The following is an 18,152-nucleotide window of genomic DNA, read 5'->3' as shown; positions in this document are numbered from 1 at the left end:
TCAAAACCGGTACAAAACCGAATCGACGTGGCCGCTGTGCCGTCAGTTCCGATTCCTCCCCGTTAGTGTCGACCGTCCTCTCCTTGTGCCATCATGACCCTCGCCGGCGTCCCCACCGCCTCGCTGCTCGCGGAGCTGCAGAAGCGCATTGAGTGCGCCAGCAAGAAGGAGCGCCGCACCATCTTCATCGGTACGGCATAACCGCAGCAATACCGCGTTAAACAGCGAGCGGATCTTGTGGACTCGGCACCGACGCGCCGCCTTTTGTTCTGTTACAGGACCCCCTGGCTGCGGCAAGGGCACGCAGTCACCCCTGGTGAAGGACGAGTACTGCCTGTGCCACCTGGCCACCGGTGACATCCTGCGCGCCGCCGTGGCCGCCGGCACCGAGATGGGCAAGAAGGCCAAGGCCGCCATGGAGTCGGGCGCCCTCGTGACCGACGAGATCGTGGTCGGCATCATCAAGGACGCCATCAAGAGCCCCGAGTGTCGTCGCGGCTTCATCCTTGACGGCTTCCCGCGCACGGTCGTGCAGGCCAAGAAGGTGCGCAATGAGACAAGCTTCGCAATAACGGGGCAGACACCAGTGGACTGACGCTTTGCTCCTCTTGCTCCTTTGATATGCAGCTGGACGAGATGCTCGCCGAGGTGAACACGTCGGTGGACGCCGTCATCAACTTCAACGTGCCGGACGAGGTGCTGGTGGAGCGCATTGCCGGCCGCCGCGTGCACCCGGCCAGCGGCCGCAGCTACCACGTCAAGTTCGCCCCGCCTAAGGTGGCCGGCAAGGACGACATCACGGGCGAGCCCCTGATCCAGCGCAAGGACGACAACGAGGCCACGCTCGGCTCGCGTCTCCAGGCCTTCCACAAGCAGACCCAGCCTGTGATCGACTTCTACCGCAAGCAGGGTAAGCTGGCGGACGTCAACGCCCACACGGACATGAGCCAGGTCACGGCCCAGATCCACACGGCCCTCGGCGAGAACTAGATCGCTACCGTTTGCGTTGCCACTCCTGATGGCGGACAGTAGAGCAAGCCCAAGCTCGGTTCCGCGCTAGATACGCTGCGTTCAGATGCTGCGGCTTGCTAGGCTCGGGATCTTGCAGGCAATTGGTTGCCTGCAAGTGAACGAGCACCTCACACCAAGAGCTGCATGAATATACTGTGGTGTCTTGCATGATCCTTGGATGCTCTGAAGCCATTGCGTCAACGTCAATACCGTCGCGGTCGAAGATCGGTAACCAGGTCAAGTATCCTGCGTAAAGTATGCCAGTTAGTTACCGGCACCCTTCCGTGGCCAATCAAACGAGGCTGATGCAGAATAGTGTGACGCACACCACATACCGGTCCATGCGTGTCAGCCGCAGATCTTGGCCTGCGTCATCGTCAGTGTATCATTCGCGACGATGGCCAAGAACGCGCTGCTCAACCTGTACCTGCTGGCCTTCAACGGCGCCTCGTGCGCCGGCTGGGCCTACGTGCTGTACCTGACCGTAACCACGGTGCTGCAGGCGCATGAGGCTGGCCAGGACTGGAGTCAGGTGGCCCAGAGCACGTGGGACGTGGTGTCGCTGCCCCTCAAGGTGGTGCAGACCATGGCCGTGATGGAGATCGTGCACGCCGCCGTGGGCTTCGTGCGCTCGCCGCTGGGCTCCACGCTCATGCAGGTGAGCTCGCGCCTATGGCTCGTGTGGGCCATCAACGTGCTGTGCCCCGTGTCGCGCTACCAGTTCGGCTTCCCGCTCATGGTGGCCAGCTGGGGGCTCGTGGAGGTGCCGCGCTACTCGTTCTACGCGCTCAACCTGTACAATGCGGTGCCCGGCTTCCTCTTCTTCCTGCGCTACCACCTCTTCATGGTGCTCTACCCGTCGGGCGTTCTCGGTACGTGCGTCTGTCCACCGTGGCTGGCTATTTGCCGTTGCTATGCTGTGCTATGCAAGTACGTTACGCTGTGCAATGTTGTGATGTGTTTCTATAGGCGAGGTGTTGTGCATGGTGAGCAGCCTGAGCTTCCTGTCCACGGGCGCGTACGCCATCCAGCTGCCCAACACGCACAACATCTCCATCTCGCTCTACGTGGTGGTCATCCTCGTGCTGCTCGTGTACATCCCCGGCCTCCCCGTCATGTACGGCCACATGCTCACGCAGCGCAACCGCGCGTACTCCAAGACCAAGGCCAAGACGGCGTAGATCAGTTAGGGAGGAAGAATGGGCTCCGCTCAAGCCTTTTAGGATCTGGTAGAGGTGTTGAGGCCGAGCAGATCAACAAGAGAAAACCGCGCTCGTGGGCGCGTGCGTTATGTCTATATTGATGTATAGCTTCTTGTTGCTCCCTCTGCTGCATTGCGCTTTGGTTGCCTAGTGCTTGGCGGCGAGGCTGCAGTAGCTTGCTCCTACCTCCGTTTAAATCACACTACCGACGCAGTAAAACTTTTTACAGATAGGGCCTCCACCCTTGCTTAGAAGAAGCTGGAGTCCGCCATGTCCTCGTCGTCTCCGGTTTCCTGCAAGACCTTGCGAGACACGAACATCAGCAACGCGCCGATTGCACCGACGACACCGACGATGACGACCACCAGCGTCTCGTCCAAAGACCTGCTGTCAGTCGTCGACGCAGCCGATTTGGTGCTCTTCTCGAAGGCCTCGGCGCTCTTGGCAGAGCCTGATACCTGGTACGACTGACCCTGTACGGGTTGCCCACTCGCACTGCCAGAGGCGGAGGACCCTGTCGACGGCGTGGTGGTGGCAATAACGTTAGACACCGGTTGGGTAGTCTGGGGGTACATCGTCGGCTCTGACCAGGAGAGCGTCTTGGCGTCAATAGACCCAGGATGCGTAGGTTGAGGAGGGTACGTCGTCTGCTGTGAGGCTGAAGTCGGCGTTGGGGTTGGTGTCGGCGTTGGCGCCGGTGTCGACTTGTTGCTGGTACCTGTCTTGCCGGTAGTCTTGTCGTGGTTCTCGCTGTCCGAGCCGCTATCGGCACTGTCGTCATCTGACTGGAGGTCAAATGATTCATCGCTGTCATCATCGTCCTGCTTGGCACTCGTCGTGCCCTTGGCTTTGGTGGTCGCGCTCGGTGTTCCGACTTCGTTGTCCATCGAGCCCGACGCCGACTTGGGCTCCTCGATACTCCGCTCTCCAGACGGAGCCACGGTCGCCGTTGTCTGCACCAAACTGGAAAAGGAGACGGACTTTTTGCTGGCGTCGCTGTGGCTGCCTGCACCCCACGTCTTCTTGGTGAACGTGGTGCTGCTCTGCGTCGTGTCCGTCGTGACGACTCCCGCGTCCACATCACCGACCTGGACCTCGTTCACTGCAGCGGACCCGGAGCCTGTAGTGCTCCCTGCTTGATGCTGCGTCTCGACACTGCTAGTACGCAGCGCCCGGGCGGCGTCCGCCGTCAGCAGCAACGTAAGTGCCAACATCAGCGTCGCCAGCAGCGACCGTCGCCGCCATCGCGGCGCCAAGTACACGCACATCCGCAACACTGCTCGCTTCCTGCCCACGGACGAATGTTCTCGACTGCCAAGACCAGCCAAGGAGGCTCAGACCAGAGAGATGAAGGCGAGCTACAAAGCGGCTTCGCAGCTCTTGACGTTGTGCTGCTGGCAGGCCTTTTCGCTCTTCCCGCGGACTTTCCTGTCTCTCGCCTCGACGAGGGCGTGCGTAGAATGGAGTGGGGAGTCTCCGCCCAAAGTTGCCAACTGGCGCATTGTTCGTGAGCTCCTCGGTGGACGCCATGCACGTGACCTGCCATGTGGGCCACGCTCGAGTCGAGCGGCTCGACGTGCGACTGAAACCAGAAAGAGCGCCAGCCGGTATATCGGAAACGTCTATAATCTTAAGCCCTGTTGAAATCATTTGGGTACATAAAATTGTATTGGGAAGGAATGTTAGTGGCTTACTGTTGAAACAAAATTGCTATATCTGATACACCCGACCTATCCGATTTGATTAAACGAGCGGGACTTTTGTATTGTGCCGCCCTTCGTGATTCGGTGCAACTTTGCCTTTGAGTCACGCCTTTGACTCGCCAAACTGTTGGGCGCCTTGCAGTCCGCCGCTGCCGTTCGATGTGATGAACGAGCCCTGCCTTGCTCGACGTACGGTGTGGCTGAACCACTGAGGCACCGCACCACGGTGAGAAGGTGGAGAGAAATCCAAGCAGGAAGGACTTCAACGGGTGTAGAAGCTGCACTCATTGCGGTGTGCCAATGCCCACGAACTTCAGTATTGCTGGACGCGCGGAACTGCTTCAGTCTTGGCGGAGGTGCACGTCAACTGGCACGTGTCCTGATATGTGGAGCCATGTACGGAGGGCGCTGCAGACACGGACCCGCCTCGACTTGCCCGTTTTAATGTCGCCTACGGAGCGGAGCAAGAATACGAAAAGGAATGCGCAGTGGCGACCAAGCTACATGTAGCTTATGAATGAAGCGGTTTTGCCTATAGGATACATACGTGCTTCGATGAAAACTCATCTTTGAGTTGAAAATTTGCCGGATAAATTGGCAGTGTTCATGTAGGATACTCGACAGCTTGCTTCACACAAAGTAAAAGCTAGCGCATAACACCCAATCGTGATACGTACTTGGCATTTTATGCGAGAACGGTTTACATGTATAGGGTGTCCAGGCTGTCCAAGGCTAGACTCCATTCGCATGGCTGCAATCCAGCCATACGCCTTATCCGCATGCGCCTGGCAGGTGGAACATACGCGCAAGCTGGGAGTTCGTGCTCTAATATGCTTTTGGTCTCTAAAGTTGAGAGCACCACGGAATCTGAGGTTTCCGGTACGTACCGTCCATTCCATTTCTGAAGTTTTGACGGTTAGAGTTGCCCTCCAAGCAGAAATTGAATGCTACAGTAAGTTAACGTGGCGATTTTCTAGTCCATGTATTGTAGAGTACGTTATGTGGTCTTACGGAGCTCTGCAAGTGCACCGCATTGCCGATCGTACCAGTACCATTTCCAGCACTTAATCGTCCTCACGCACCGAGAGCGACTTGCGACTTGACCAGCAGCTCACCTTGCAATCACAAGAGACCACCTGCTTCGTGGCTCTTACACTATTAATTGCTGCGAGCTCAGCTATAGGTACAACCATTGCTGAGCATGCGTCCGACAGCAGGGCCTGCTTTCGGTGGAGCCCTGTTAAACCAGGCCAAAGTTGAAGCAGTTGAAGCTCGCCATCTGATCGCTCTCTTCCCATTGGCCAGTCCTCGGAATAATGTGTGCGCCACACCAACGGTCGGACGTGGTGTCTAGGGCTGTTTCGTGCAGTGCTCGAAAGTGCACGAAAGTACTTTCGTGCAAATTCATCAGCCCTTTATTAGAGCCTGTTCGCGTTGTACTTGAGATGGAGATGGTGCTTGATCTCCACCTACAGCTCGTTCGCTATGTATCCATCTCCAGACAAATTTTAAGCCAATCACAGGACAGATATGGTATGGCTCTCCTCCCCACTTGAGAAAATGCCGACTCCTCACCAGTGCGGCCACGCGTGCGGCACATGCCGCTGCTCAAGGCTCTTCGGTTCCTGCGCCCCCCGCACGTCATGACGAAACGCCAGCGTCCGAGCCCCTCGTCTCGCTGACACCATTTGCCGGTGATGAAGGTCTGCTGCTAGAAGGCGCCGAGACTGCGTCCACATTTGTTCCGCTACCTCAAGTATCAGTGGCGATGTCTGCTACGCCAGAGCCTACTCCCGCTCCATCTCGCATGCTCGAGCGTCTGCAAGCCTCGGCCGCACCGCAAGCAGCACAGGGCCGAGGCAAGTCTCGTCTGAAAGGAGCTTCTAACGTCTACCTCCGTAGTGATCTCCATGACGTAGCTTCTAGCCATGCCCATTGCAGCTCCCACCTCGCGATATCCACCCGCTGAGCCCAGGAAATACAGCGCCGCTGCCACCTTCTTTTCGTAGGAATGCTTCTTGACCTTAGCTTGCGCAAAAGCGACCCCATGCTCTTGTAGAAAGCTAGCTATACGGAAGAAGGTGGATCTCGTACAGCGCAGATTGGTCTCGAACCAGCTTGAATAGGCTGATGATTGAAGCATCGACTCGAAGCGCAGAGTGGTGACGGTAAAACAGTTCTTCTTGCCAGCAGGAGATCCTGGTTCACAACTGTCTGCATACAAAGCCACAGCGAGGACAATTGCATCTTCGTCTCCCATGTTGTGCCTGGCCCTGTAAATCTCTAGGTAGATCCGCCCCTCTCCACCTCAAAGAGCTGGAGACGAATTCACAGTGCCATCTCTAGTTGTCTTGTTGTGTGCTACCTACTTTTGACCAATCCGGTCACACTTTTGGTTTTCGTCTCCATCTCCAGCTACGTAGCGAACCGGGGGATAGCCCATAGAGACAAACATTACGTTTCTCTGCTAAGTACGATTAAAACTCTTGAATAACCCTACCGAAACTGGTGCACGAAACAGCCCAACAGTGTAGTGGTGCCGCTCCAGGAGGTCACTCCGCTTTCAGCCTTCAACAGCCCCACGATGCTCGCTCGCTCGGCCCTCAAGCGCTTCTCCGCCGCCGCGCGCAACGGCACGTCCCCCGCCTTCGTGCAGCAGACGCGCCTGTACCACGAGAACGTCATCGACCACTACGAGAACCCGCGCAACGTGGGCGCCATGGACAAGAGCGCCAAGGACGTGGGCACGGGCCTCGTGGGCGCGCCCGCCTGCGGCGACGTCATGAAGCTGCAGATCCAGGTGGACGAGCACGGCACCATCGTGGACTCGAAGTTCAAGACGTTCGGCTGCGGTTCGGCCATCGCGTCCTCGTCCGTGGCCACCGAGTGGCTCAAGGGCAGGAGCGTGGACGAGTGCCTCAAGATCAAGAACACGGACATCGCGGCGCACCTAAAGCTGCCGCCCGTCAAGCTGCACTGCAGCATGCTGGCCGAGGACGCCATCAAGGCCGCCATCTCGGACTACAAGCGCAAGCAGACGGCCTCGAGCTAAGACGGTTCTATAGGATAGCAACAGTCTTGTCGCCGCCGAAATGAGTGACTGATACATCGGCGCTTCATGAGGGCGAGCTTGGCCCCCGTGGACGGAAGACAGGTCAAAGTCGAAAAGCATACAGTACTTGCTCAAGCTGTTCAATTACTAGTAACACAGTTGCAAACTTATTGCCCTCCGAAGCATTGTTGTCCTTGACTTCCCACGTCTCTACGCTTTATCTTTCCGGTGGTGAGGGATTTCGCGTAGATACGTCGGAGACGGATGCTTCTTATCGTAATCAAGCGAGAGTATTCGACTGATTGAAATGTCAAGCCAAGCATTGGACTGATTGATACTTAGTCGTGGGACGGCCTGGTCCTCAAGTTGAAGCGCTGAATGAGTTCCAGCACCGCAGTCCAAGTGGCGATCGGCGTCAAGGTATACAGGACTCGTCGCCGCATCATCCTCATGCAGCGCAACGCTGATACCATCGAGATGGACTTCGTTGCTGGCCAGGGGGAGTTCGTTTCGTTCCCGCTTCGGGCCCTGTTCCATGGTGTGGCGGCGATACCCGCGCTGTTGGCTGAGCATTCCAGAGCCGTCCGGTCCATCGCTGTGAGTGCCGCGTCGCTTGTTGCGGTGGATGGAGAAGGTGGAGGCGTTGCGACTTCGACGATCAGCGTTGGAGAGGTGCCGCGTGGGGAACCCTGAGAACCTTCGGGCTGTCAGCAACGAGGACGACGCTGAAAAATGCCGGCCTGTGGTTGTTTTCGAGTCGATAACTCGTGCGGAGTTTCGTGAGTGGCTGGACAAACATGACGGGCATAATGATTTTGAGTGATTTTTGATAATTTTATTAGAATTAATTAATATTTTTGAATATTGTTCTATACAACGTGGCAGCAGGGAGGATCATCCACGAGATCCTCGTCCATGTCGGCGGCACCCCCGACAAGCAGAAGGCATCCTTGGCGGCGCTCAACATCCTGATGTCGCCGATGTGACGGAGGCTTGAAGCCGAGGCGAACAACGTGATCGCTGTCAACCTGGGGGAGCTGGGCAGTGTCATCGATGAGGTGATTCAACGCGAAGAAGAGGGACAGTAGTGCTATCTTGCTATCTGACGAGCGATCCCTTAATGGCACGCAGATAAGGCTCTTAAACACGATTTTCAGAAGCCACGTCGAATATCGATCGTTGTCTTTCGCTTGAGTCGGTCTGAGCATGCAAACGCAACAAAATATTAGCTTCCAGCTTGCAACTAAACACACTTGAATAGGATAAGTACTCATAACGGCGGCGGCACGGCGACGGACGTCTGGGGGATCACGTATCAGCGCTTCCAGGCTAGTAGCGCCTGGCGTCGATCCATTCGCATAAATATCTCCTCGCCTCTTTTCCGGTTTTCCAATTGCCTGCCTCTCAAGCGTACACTGTCCACTGCGTAGCCGAGTAAGCGTCACACGTACGTGGGACCCACACACCAGCACCAGTTTCACCTCTTCAGGCGTGATAACCGACACGAATCCGTGGAAATCCTCCTCCGTTAACTGCGAGATGAGCACCACTGCGTCCCCCACAGCGAACGTCTCTTGTCCATTTCCACCTCGACACACGATCTTCTGTCCATCTTCACCAACTGCCACCTGCATTTGCGTTGCTGCCCCTTCCTCCGCCGCCATTGTCGCCGCTTCTTGCTGCTCTCGATTGCGCTGCAACTTTTGACATTCCTTCACGACATCCTCCACAATCCGCTGCGGCGTGGGCAGCACTCCACCGGCCAAATGTCGGAAGTTGAAGCTCTTCCTGGTGCGCCGCTGCGCTCGTCGTAGCTGCGTCTCCAGCTCCTGTGGCTGCAGCTGTCCCTCCAGCCTGGACGCAGCAACAATAGCTCCAACTTTTGTCCTCTTTGAGTTGCTGGTGACGTTGGTGGGCTTCTCGTCCAGCGCCTTCAGCCGCTTCTCGACCCTCAGTCGCCGTCGCCGCACCCTCTCCAGCAGCTTCCGCTTAAGTTGCAGCCGCTCAGCGCGGAACACGTCGTCGGCCTGCTGCAGGTCGAAGTCCCGCAAACTCAACGCGTCACTGAGCGAGAACTGGTACTGGGCCTGCGCCACCTGCAGCTCGCGCTCCCGGTCGGCCTCGAACGGCCTGCAGCGGCGCACAAAGCCCTCGTGCTCGCCGGAATGCAGCTGCTCCTGTTGCTGAAGCACGCGGTCGATGCTCTCCTGGTAGATCTGGCGCTCCAGCTCCAGCAGCTCGCGCACATTCAGCTCGCGCCGCGCCATTTCGGCTAATGTGCCCTATTATAGTCCAGACTATAAAAAAGATACTGTCAGGTCTAAGCCTTTCACTTTTGTATCACATCACCGGTAGATACCGATAAAAACGGATAACATTCCAGAGGACCTTGTCTAAAGCATACCCTAGTCGAAAGCCTAGGTTTCAGCCAGTTTCCGCATTCCTGCACTCAAAACTTGGGATCAGCCGCAATGCGCCTCCCCGCCTTGTCGTCGCTGCTGCCCGCCGCGCTGCTGCTCGCGTCTGCGGACGCGGCGTCCGTGACCGCGGGCGCGCCCGAGCACCTGGTTACCACGGGCGGCGAGTGCGTGCGCCTGTTCCACTCCGGGGGCAGCGTGGGCTGCCGCAGCCTCTCGGCCGCCGACATGGCGCCGCTGTACCCAATATCGAGCGCGGACGAGCTGCAGAGCTTCGTGGCCGGCCAGGCGCAGCAGCAGGACGCGGCATCCAAGTACGTGCTGGTCATGGCCGAGTCGCTGCTGAGCTACGACGCCATCTCCTCGGGCATCGACCGCATCGGGGGCCTCTTCGTGTACCCGGAGACTGGTAGCAACAACGGCTCCTTCGACGCCGCCACGCCGCAGGGAGACGGCACCGTGGACGGCGCTTTGAACCCATTTGCCAGTGACAAGACCAAGTGGAACCCGACGGGCAACGGCCTGCTGACCGAGTCGCTGCCGTTCCCCGTCGTGATGCTGCAGAACGCCTCGACGGGCGCCGAGTTCACCAAGCGAGCCGAGATCAACCTCAAGAACGGGGCAGGGGCCACGTACAAGGGCTTCATGAACTACTACTTCGGCCCCGAGGAGATGAACTCGCTCAAGTGCCTCAACTTCACCAACATCTACGGCAACCGCAGCCCCAAGTGCGACCCCATCGGAGGTCAGAGCTCCTGGGCCATGAGGGGAAACTTGAAATCGGGCGAGATCGTCATGGCCATGGCGGGCATGGACGCCACGTCGGTGTCCCATGTGCTGGCGCCCGGAGCTAACACGGGGGCGTCTGGAGTTGTGGCGTTGCTGGCAGCGGCTCATGCTCTCAAGGGACTGCCGGACTCGGCGTTCGATAAGAAAGTGGTGTTCGCAGCGTTCCAGGCCGAAAAGTTTGGCTTTGTGGGATCTCGCAAGTTTCTCTCGGACCTGCAGAAATTCACGAAGGACCCGGAAACAGCGTGCAAGTATCCCGTGGACGATTCATCATCACCCATGGGCGAGAGCTTCTGCACCTCTCCGATGCTGAGTAGCACGGAGTTTGCAAACGTGAAGCTGGCCAACATCTCGTACGCGATTGCTGTGGACCAGGTCGGCATTCTCCCGAAGTCGGGCAACTTGACGCTGCATGTCAACCCTCACGCGAACGACACGAGCGATCTGGTTGATGCCGTTTTGAGTGCGCCGTCGGCTGCTTCCGCTGTTGGAGAAGGCAGCACTGGATCGCTCCCGCCTACGCCGCTGACCTCTTTTGTGAATGGTGCTGAATATGGTCAACGGGACCTTGTGGGTGCGGTGCTTGCAGGTTACGACGAGAGCTACACGTCCAAGAGGACGTACAACAGCCGTCATGATGAATTTACTGTCCTGGATGTGGATGCAGTTGTGCAGGCTGCTCAGATTCTTGCGGAGAGTGTGTTCACGCTTGCTTCGAGCAACGCTACCACCGCACAGATGAACAAGATCGAGGTGGATACGTGGCTGGTGGAGTCGATGCTGTCGTGCATCTCGATGGACTGGAATTGCGACCTCATGAAGAACTACTCGCAGTACATGGTAACGACGCTGATCGAGTATCTGAGTCTGACGGACTCGGCGTGGCCGTCGTACTCTGTGCCGGCTACCTTGTACCCCGGCCCGCTTGACGCCGACCGGTCTACGCTTGTGCTGAAGAAGAGTGATGGCTCATACTCGTCACTGTTCAACGAGTCCTGGTCGGATGACGACTACGCCGTGCGCCTTTTCCCGAACGCCTACGAGTTCTTCACGCGCGCGTTCCTTGCGTCTGCCATGGTGCCGAATGCTACGGCTGATGCTGCTGCCACGTGCTCACAGAGTCAAGGATGCGGCGACGGTGGTAAGGGCATGGAGTGCGTGTATCCTGGTGTCTGTGCCGACAAGAGCGCGTACCATCACGAAGCCAGCTCGCCGGGAGTCACGCGTACCACGACACCGCTGCTGTACGACGTGGTGAACTCGTCGATGCCGATCTGGGCCGAGCCGCAGTGGGCCTCGGACATCGGCAGCTACTCGTTCCCGGACCCGGGCGCTTGGATCGGCTGGATCACACTCGCCGTCGGCTTGGTAGTGACAGGGCTCGGTGTTGCAGCGGCGTTCATGGTGCTCGGTAGCGTGCAGAAGATGAAGCTGATGTAAGCATACAGAAGCGGTTGGCCCTAGCGATCAACGTTCATAATTCACCAAGAAAATACACAAACAAGCAAACAAGTAGATAGATACATGTAGATTATGCATGAGCTTCGCGTGCTAGTGCTTTGTTTACCTTTTGCCGGAAACGAGCTACAGTTGACACTCAAGTGCACGATAACTTAAACCTTCCTCGTAGGTCGTATAATCCTCCGCTACGTCCGTTGCATACGCTATCCTCGCTCCATTCCTCGTCCACCTTCTTGGCAGGAAGCTTGGGGGCTGAAAACCTGCTTATCCCTAGTTGCACTAAGAACGCCTGTGTCCAAAGGATCTACGTATTAAGGATCGGACTGCCGATTGCTCCGTTCACCACTCTGCTGTTGATAATTTGTGCCTTCCTATTGAGACTCTTCCACCACGCCTTCGCCACCCTCGACACCGTCTTCATCGTCCATTCCTTCATCATCGTCTCCACCACCTCGACCAATCGGAACAATATCTGCAGTTCCGTAGCAAGCACAGTCACCCTCACACGCGAAACATGCCACGAAAATGATACTCAGGAAGAGCAAGAAGAGCACCATGTCGGTGTAGAAGAAGACCATTCCTTGCATGTATTCGTCCGGGGAGAGCCGCTCGTTCATGCAAGAAGCGTCGTAGGCGAACCACATAATGAGGAGCAACATGACCGCCAGTGACGCACTGTACTGCAGCGGTGAGACCACATCCACCATGTAGAAGAAGTAGATGAAGAGCGAGGTTACGAAGCCGAGGAAGAAGGAGATGAGGAGCACTACCGGGTAGCTGATGAGCGTGGGTTGGATGTTCGGGTCGAACGACCGCTTGATGATCGTCGTGGAGAGCACAGTGGTGACCCCCATGATGCCGAATAGAAAGGTGAAGATGAAGATGCTGGCCTTTGTGTCAAACAAGCAGTCGAACGCGGCGAAGAAGAGGCTCTGCGTGACGGTATAAACAGCGAGAACCATGAAATTGAGCGGGAAGCGGTACTTGACCAGGTACAGCCACAGCAGCGCCAGCACCATGACCACAAACATGATGAAGACGTAGTGCCAGTTGAAGAAGGCGTCTTTGAACGCACTGTGGATCGCTGGAACGTACGAGAAAAGCAAGAGCAGAATCACGACTACAAGCAGTTGCAGCGTGAAGATCGAGAAGAGTTTGCGGCGGAACCCCTGCTGGATCACCACCGGCATGTGAATCACTGCGAACGGGTCGTCCATGGGGTTAGACCCCGTTTGGAACACCGAGAGCGAGATAATCGTCCGCGACTCCATGAAGTTCGCATCGAACCGCTTCTTGACCACCTCGAAGAACTTCATGTCCGTCTCCGTTGCTTTGCCCGTCGCCTGCTTCTCCTCCAGATGCTTAATCAGGATCGAACCTCGACGGTAGTGCGCCTTGCGCTGTGCCGGGTCCATATCATCGTCATCCGGGTGGAACAACCTGGTCATTCGCTTGATCATTGCACGCACGGACCCTTGCTTTGGAGCAGATTGAACCCGCTCGGGGGTACCCACCGCGTTTGCTGGCGGGGCATCTTCAACGCGCTCGATGTGAGCTTGAGGTGGAGGGGCGACTGGGTCGGCCCACGTATGATCATTGCCACTCCGGGGCTCTCGTCCGCTGCGTGGGGTGCGTGATCGCCGTCCCGACTCGAGATTGCGCTGGATTGTGTCTTCCGGCACGACCGCACTATCGGACGTCATGTCCATCATCTTGGCTACCGGAGGTTGCGTCTCACGACTTATGTATTCCGCGCTCTTGTCTATTGACGACCAGCTCGAGGAGCAGTGGCAGGCAGGTCGTTTCTTGACTGTGGTTTCCCCCAGAGTAGATCATCACTTGATGGGTCGAATTTTATTTTTAGGGCTCTTGCAGCGATTTGCATGGAGATCACTCGACGTCTTACCACTCCACTCGCCTTTGTCCAGTTTAGCACTCACCATCTTGGCGTGTCAGAGTGTGCAGTCTTGACGCTAATTTTGATTCTGCTCGAAAGTGCCCCACACTGTTCGTGACGCTTTATTTTTTGCCAGAGTCGACGACTCTGCATTTGATGAGACTGCAGTCACCTCCAAGCTGAGCAAAACGACACAACCGCAACAGCCTCTCCGTCGATGATGTTTGCCATCTCCCGGTCTACCGGTAGATCTCCTTGCCAATTGCCAATTGGCAATTGGTGCCCGAAATAGTCCGTATGGTATCTGCAAATTCGGATCGGCTCCTCCTTTTCACTTGACGTTTGTATCCAGACCAAATTTGTGTGCACGCAAAAAATCCAGCGAGCGCAAAACTGGTCAACTGATACCGGTACGTTTTGGCGTGTGACAGAGCCGGTGTGCAGAGAGAGCGATGCGTCGTTTGCTCATACAAACGTACGCAGAAGCGCATTCGCCGCATTCCCGGCACTGCAGGGCAAGTGTGTGCACTTGCGCGCCCTCGGGGTCATAGATCAGCAGCGCGTCGCGGTCCACGATGGGCGAGGCAGGTGCGACGGCTGCGGCGCCCCCGCCGGCGGTGGTCACTTCTCCATCTTTGACGCCGGCCGTTGCCGCGGACGCCATGCGCGTGCCGAGCTCGTCGCCGGCGTTCACGTCCAGCGGAGGAGGAGGAGGCCGCAGCGGCCGCAACCTGCGCCAGAAGGTGGTGGACGAGATCAAGAACGTGCGCGCGCGCAAGAGCCCCGCGAGCAAGGAGAAGGCGGCGGCCAAGGAGAAGGAGAAGACGGTGGCGCCGCCCCCGCTGGAGCTCAACCACGAGGACGCGGACGAGGAGGAGGACGACGTGGTGCAGGACCCGTCGCAGCCCGCGGCGGCCAAGGCCAAGGGCTGCAGCATCTGCGAGCGGTCCTTTACGGTCTTCCGCGCCAAGCACACGTGCAAGCTCTGCGCGCAGAAGATCTGCGACGACTGCAGCAAGAACCGCATGAAGCTGCACCGCCGCCTGGAGCGGAAGAAGGGCTCGAGGCTCTGCGACCCGTGCGCGCGCAGCGTCATGAACGCCGACAACGGCAGCGGGGGAGAGGACGCGTTCCCGGACGCGTCGCCGCCGCTGATGGCCATGCGCAGCGACGACACGTTCACGAGCAAGCACGGCGACGCGACCAACGGGTTGTCGCGTCGTCACTCCGTGCCGGCCAAGACGCTGTCGTCGCTCATCCACGGCAAGGAGAAGCCTGGGGCTGCTGCAAATGGCGGCGTGAAGCAGGCCTCTCCCGCGCAGAAGGTGGTAACTACCAGTGCCGCCGGTAATGCAGGAATCTCCAAGATGCGGGGATCTTCGACTCAGGTCACGCGAGTGGTTTACTACACGCATCTGAGAACGCGTCATTGGGTGTCGCTGCTGGCTGTGGCAGTGCTCGTGGCGTTACGCGTGATTTACTACACTCGGAGAAGCGGCGTCGAAGGAAGTGTCGTGACTTCGGACTCAGCTCCTGCTGTACTCGCCCCGCAGCCATACTCTTTCGTGGAGCGTGCATTGGACAATTTGCTCTCGATGCGGACGCTGGGCACGTATTTGCTGGGACTGGTGGTGTTCGACGAGCTCTCGAGGCCGAAGGGCAGCAACAAGTCCGTGAAGAAGACAAAGCAGCGTCGCCGTCGACGTCGCCGTGTGAGTTCCACCGCTGGTGAGCAGAGGAGCCGAACGAAGTCATCCCTGTCGGACACTAGCGTGGCCAGCAAGAGGCGCGAGGTGGAGGCCTCAGCTCCTCCGTCGCCTCACACGTCGCAGGAAGATGATCTCGAAGTTTCAGTGCTCGACCAGAGCCACGACGAGGGCTTTACGCTGGACAAGTTGGTCACATCTCTGGAGGAAGGCGTCGCGACACGTGCCCCGGATGGTCAGTTGCGCCTCGACCGCTTCATGGCCACGTGCAACGTCATCTGCGGCTTCCTGGGCGTCTTCGGTCGTGCTACTTCGTTCGCCGGTAGCACCGTTGGAGCTTACTTCACATCTATCGACCACAACTTGGAGGCGTGGCCGGTGCCATCGTCGTCTAACACGTGGAAGGAGCAGAGCGTAAGGGCCGTGATCGAACACGAGGTGGACCTGGGCGTGGCGGACGTGGGCGGCAAGAAGAAGCCTTCGTGTTCACGCTGCCTGTTGCGGCTGCTGTGGTTCATCCAGTTCGTGGAGGCGTGTGTTCGTCTCACGCTGCTCGAGTCGACCGAGGAGAACTGCTACAACGGCGCCAGCAAAGCCTACGAGGAGACTCTGGGCAAGCGCCACCCGTGGCTTGTCCGCAAGGGCGTCAACACTGCTCTGGGCTCGATCCCCACGCGCAGCCACATTCTGGGGGAGCTGCACGTCGGAGAAGGCGACGCCATTGAGCCGCTTCGCAAGGCCCACGCCGAGATTGTGCGGGTCATTGCCGAGCTGAAGGTCGTCTTTGAAGAGCACGGACTCACGGATCTCAAATAAACTACAACTTAGATGCATGTCACCGATGAATTAGCTGCGTCCATAACCATACAAAATACAACATGATACGCTACGTGTACACGGCTCCACCTTCTTCGGCTACAAGGTTGAGACGGACTCATTCGTCTACAACCGGAATTCAACGATAACGACGCGATTTGCATATCAAGTGAAAGATATTCGACGAGGATTCTGAATCAAATGTTTAGCTCGCATCACCAAACTGTCCGCATTTATCGCCTTAAATCGCCTCGTCGATGACACTGCCCAGCTCCCCCAGGTTGGCAGCGATCACGTTGTTCGCGTGCTCAGCCAACAGCGCAGGCATCTCCATGGAACAGGACCCGAAGCGGGAACGAAACGAACTCCTCCTGGCCAGCAACAAAGTCCATCTCGATGGTATCAGCGTTGCGCTGTATGAGGATGATGCGGCGACGAGTCCTGTATACCTTGACGCCGATCGCCACTTGGACTGCGGTGCTGCAACTCATCCAGCGCCTCAACTTGAGGACCAGACCGCCCCACGACTCGTTCTTGTATGCGACTTCGACGATCAGCGTTGGAGAGGTGGGGTGCCCACCTCTCCAACGCTGGGCACCCCTCGGCTTCAAGCCTCCGTCCGGCTCCTGGTCGCGGTCGCCAACATCGCACATCGGCGACATCAGGATGTTGAGCGCCGCCAAGGATGCCTTCTGCTTGTCGGGGGTGCCGCCGACATGGACGAGGATCTCGTGGATGATCCTCCCTGCTGCCACGTTGTGCACCTTCGTCGGATAACTGTAGATCACGACACGCCCGGAGTCCGCCGTCAGAGGCTCGTACTGCCACCGGCGCAGCTCCCCTTCATGTTTGTCCAGCCACTCACGAAACTCCGCACGAGTTATCGACTCGAAAACAACCACAGGCCGGCATTTTTCAGCGTCGTCCTCGTTGCTGACAGCCCGAAGGTTCTCATCCAGAGCCGTCCGGATCTTGGTGTCCATCGCTGTGAGTGCCGCGTCGCTTGTTGCGGTGGATGGAGAAGGTGGAGGCGTCTAAGTATCAATCAGTCCAATGCTTGGCTTGACATTTCAATCAGTCGAATACTCTCGCTTGATTACGATAAGAAGCATCCGTCTCCGACGTATCTACGCGAAATCCCTCACCACCGGAAAGATAAAGCGTAGAGACGTGGGAAGTCAAGGACAACAATGCTTCGGAGGGCAATAAGTTAGCAACTGTGTTACTAGTAATTGAACAGCTTGAGCAAGTACTGTATGCTTTTCGACTTTGACCTGTCTTCCGTCCACGGGGGCCAAGCTCGCCCTCATGAAGCGCCGATGTATCAGTCACTCATTTCGGCGGCGACAAGACTGTTGCTATCCTATAGAACCGTCTTAGCTCGAGGCCGTCTGCTTGCGCTTGTAGTCCGAGATGGCGGCCTTGATGGCGTCCTCGGCCAGCATGCTGCAGTGCAGCTTGACGGGAGGCAGCTTTAGGTGCGCCGCGATGTCCGTGTTCTTGATCTTGAGGCACTCGTCCACGCTCTTGCCCTTGAGCCACTCGGTGGCCACGGACGAGGACGATGGGGTAGATTATTTACCAGGTCGGATACAGGTCGGGCCTGAATTTCCGGTCAGGTTTTTCAATATATATATATACAACAATAAAGACGTTTCCTGGCCACTTCCAGCTGCTAGTTGGCAAGGGTGGGCGACATCACGGGCGAGCAGCGCGAGCGCGAGACTCACCAAGTGCATTCACGCATTGCCAACACCCGCCGATCAGGCGGTGGCGTGTCTGCGCGAGCGAGCGAACGCGAGCGCTGCGACCCGATATTTTTTTTCTAGACACAGCGCCTGCCCGAGTCGAGGACTTCGACTAAGGGGGTGGGGCAGGCCGCGCAGCGGCGCCCCCCGAGCGAAGCGAGAGAGGGGGCGGGCCCCCCGTGTCGAAGTCCGCAGACGAGAGCCAACGCGAAAGTGTCCTACCCAAGGTACGTCATCCCTCCTGAAATGCCCGACCAAAACACCAGGTCTGACCCGTATCCGAACCGATAAATAAATAATCGACGATGGTGCCGTGCTCGTCCACCTGGATCATTCACAAACTTAGATGG

General features: G+C 57.6%; 12 protein-coding genes across 12 annotated transcripts; 6 read left to right on the top strand and 6 right to left on the bottom strand.

The window, feature by feature from the left end:
* Positions 1 to 66: 66 nt before the first annotated feature.
* On the top strand, positions 67 to 1,190 carry PHYSODRAFT_286774 (hypothetical protein). Its single transcript, XM_009533426.1, has 3 exons — positions 67 to 190; positions 279 to 544; positions 628 to 1,190. The coding sequence occupies exons 1-3, from the start codon at positions 94 to 96 to the stop codon at positions 988 to 990; spliced, it is 726 nt and encodes a 241-aa protein (XP_009531721.1). The 5' UTR covers positions 67 to 93; the 3' UTR covers positions 991 to 1,190.
* A 245-nt stretch (positions 1,191 to 1,435) lies between these two features.
* PHYSODRAFT_433551 (hypothetical protein) lies at positions 1,436 to 2,159 on the top strand (the record flags this gene model as incomplete). Its single annotated transcript, XM_009533425.1, has 2 exons — positions 1,436 to 1,883; positions 1,981 to 2,159. Coding segments are annotated over 2 exons (627 nt in total), but the record flags the coding sequence as incomplete, so codon positions are not given.
* Positions 2,160 to 2,461: 302 nt separating this feature from the next.
* On the bottom strand, positions 2,462 to 4,204 carry PHYSODRAFT_248639 (hypothetical protein; the record flags this gene model as incomplete). Its single annotated transcript, XM_009533424.1, has 2 exons — positions 2,462 to 3,524; positions 4,110 to 4,204. The coding sequence occupies 2 exons, from the start codon at positions 4,202 to 4,204 to the stop codon at positions 2,462 to 2,464; spliced, it is 1,158 nt and encodes a 385-aa protein (XP_009531719.1).
* Positions 4,205 to 5,807: 1,603 nt separating this feature from the next.
* On the bottom strand, positions 5,808 to 6,059 carry PHYSODRAFT_433964 (hypothetical protein; the record flags this gene model as incomplete). Its single annotated transcript, XM_009533423.1, has 1 exon — positions 5,808 to 6,059. A coding segment is annotated over one exon (252 nt), but the record flags the coding sequence as incomplete, so codon positions are not given.
* A 441-nt stretch (positions 6,060 to 6,500) lies between these two features.
* On the top strand, positions 6,501 to 6,968 carry PHYSODRAFT_514182 (hypothetical protein; the record flags this gene model as incomplete). Its single annotated transcript, XM_009533422.1, has 1 exon — positions 6,501 to 6,968. The coding sequence occupies one exon, from the start codon at positions 6,501 to 6,503 to the stop codon at positions 6,966 to 6,968; it is 468 nt and encodes a 155-aa protein (XP_009531717.1).
* A 378-nt stretch (positions 6,969 to 7,346) lies between these two features.
* Positions 7,347 to 7,954, top strand: PHYSODRAFT_335933 (hypothetical protein; the record flags this gene model as incomplete). The annotated part of the gene is made up of 3 exons (XM_009533421.1): positions 7,347 to 7,565; positions 7,600 to 7,747; positions 7,857 to 7,954. The coding sequence occupies 3 exons, from the start codon at positions 7,347 to 7,349 to the stop codon at positions 7,952 to 7,954; spliced, it is 465 nt and encodes a 154-aa protein (XP_009531716.1).
* A 167-nt stretch (positions 7,955 to 8,121) lies between these two features.
* PHYSODRAFT_562624 (hypothetical protein) lies at positions 8,122 to 9,235 on the bottom strand (the record flags this gene model as incomplete). The annotated part of the gene is made up of 2 exons (XM_009533420.1): positions 8,122 to 8,168; positions 8,239 to 9,235. The coding sequence occupies 2 exons, from the start codon at positions 9,233 to 9,235 to the stop codon at positions 8,122 to 8,124; spliced, it is 1,044 nt and encodes a 347-aa protein (XP_009531715.1).
* A 204-nt stretch (positions 9,236 to 9,439) lies between these two features.
* PHYSODRAFT_347179 (hypothetical protein) lies at positions 9,440 to 11,802 on the top strand (the record flags this gene model as incomplete). The annotated part of the gene is made up of 1 exon (XM_009533419.1): positions 9,440 to 11,802. One exon carries the CDS (start codon positions 9,440 to 9,442, stop codon positions 11,612 to 11,614), a length of 2,175 nt encoding a protein of 724 aa, XP_009531714.1. The 3' UTR covers positions 11,615 to 11,802.
* Positions 11,803 to 12,006: 204 nt separating this feature from the next.
* PHYSODRAFT_512538 (hypothetical protein) lies at positions 12,007 to 13,347 on the bottom strand (the record flags this gene model as incomplete). Its single annotated transcript, XM_009533418.1, has 1 exon — positions 12,007 to 13,347. One exon carries the CDS (start codon positions 13,345 to 13,347, stop codon positions 12,007 to 12,009), a length of 1,341 nt encoding a protein of 446 aa, XP_009531713.1.
* Positions 13,348 to 14,191: 844 nt separating this feature from the next.
* On the top strand, positions 14,192 to 16,132 carry PHYSODRAFT_546711 (hypothetical protein; the record flags this gene model as incomplete). The annotated part of the gene is made up of 1 exon (XM_009533417.1): positions 14,192 to 16,132. The coding sequence occupies one exon, from the start codon at positions 14,195 to 14,197 to the stop codon at positions 16,052 to 16,054; it is 1,860 nt and encodes a 619-aa protein (XP_009531712.1). The 3' UTR covers positions 16,055 to 16,132.
* A 163-nt stretch (positions 16,133 to 16,295) lies between these two features.
* Positions 16,296 to 17,037, bottom strand: PHYSODRAFT_335928 (hypothetical protein; the record flags this gene model as incomplete). The annotated part of the gene is made up of 2 exons (XM_009533416.1): positions 16,296 to 16,361; positions 16,399 to 17,037. The coding sequence occupies 2 exons, from the start codon at positions 17,035 to 17,037 to the stop codon at positions 16,296 to 16,298; spliced, it is 705 nt and encodes a 234-aa protein (XP_009531711.1).
* Positions 17,038 to 17,430: 393 nt separating this feature from the next.
* PHYSODRAFT_513045 (hypothetical protein) lies at positions 17,431 to 17,628 on the bottom strand (the record flags this gene model as incomplete). The annotated part of the gene is made up of 1 exon (XM_009533415.1): positions 17,431 to 17,628. A coding segment is annotated over one exon (198 nt), but the record flags the coding sequence as incomplete, so codon positions are not given.
* Positions 17,629 to 18,152: the final 524 nt, after the last annotated feature.

This window comes from Phytophthora sojae (assembly GCF_000149755.1).
Source record: "Phytophthora sojae unplaced genomic scaffold PHYSOscaffold_6, whole genome shotgun sequence".
NCBI lineage: Eukaryota > Oomycota > Peronosporomycetes > Peronosporales > Peronosporaceae > Phytophthora > Phytophthora sojae.
This window is presented reverse-complemented; position numbering and strand designations above follow the sequence as displayed.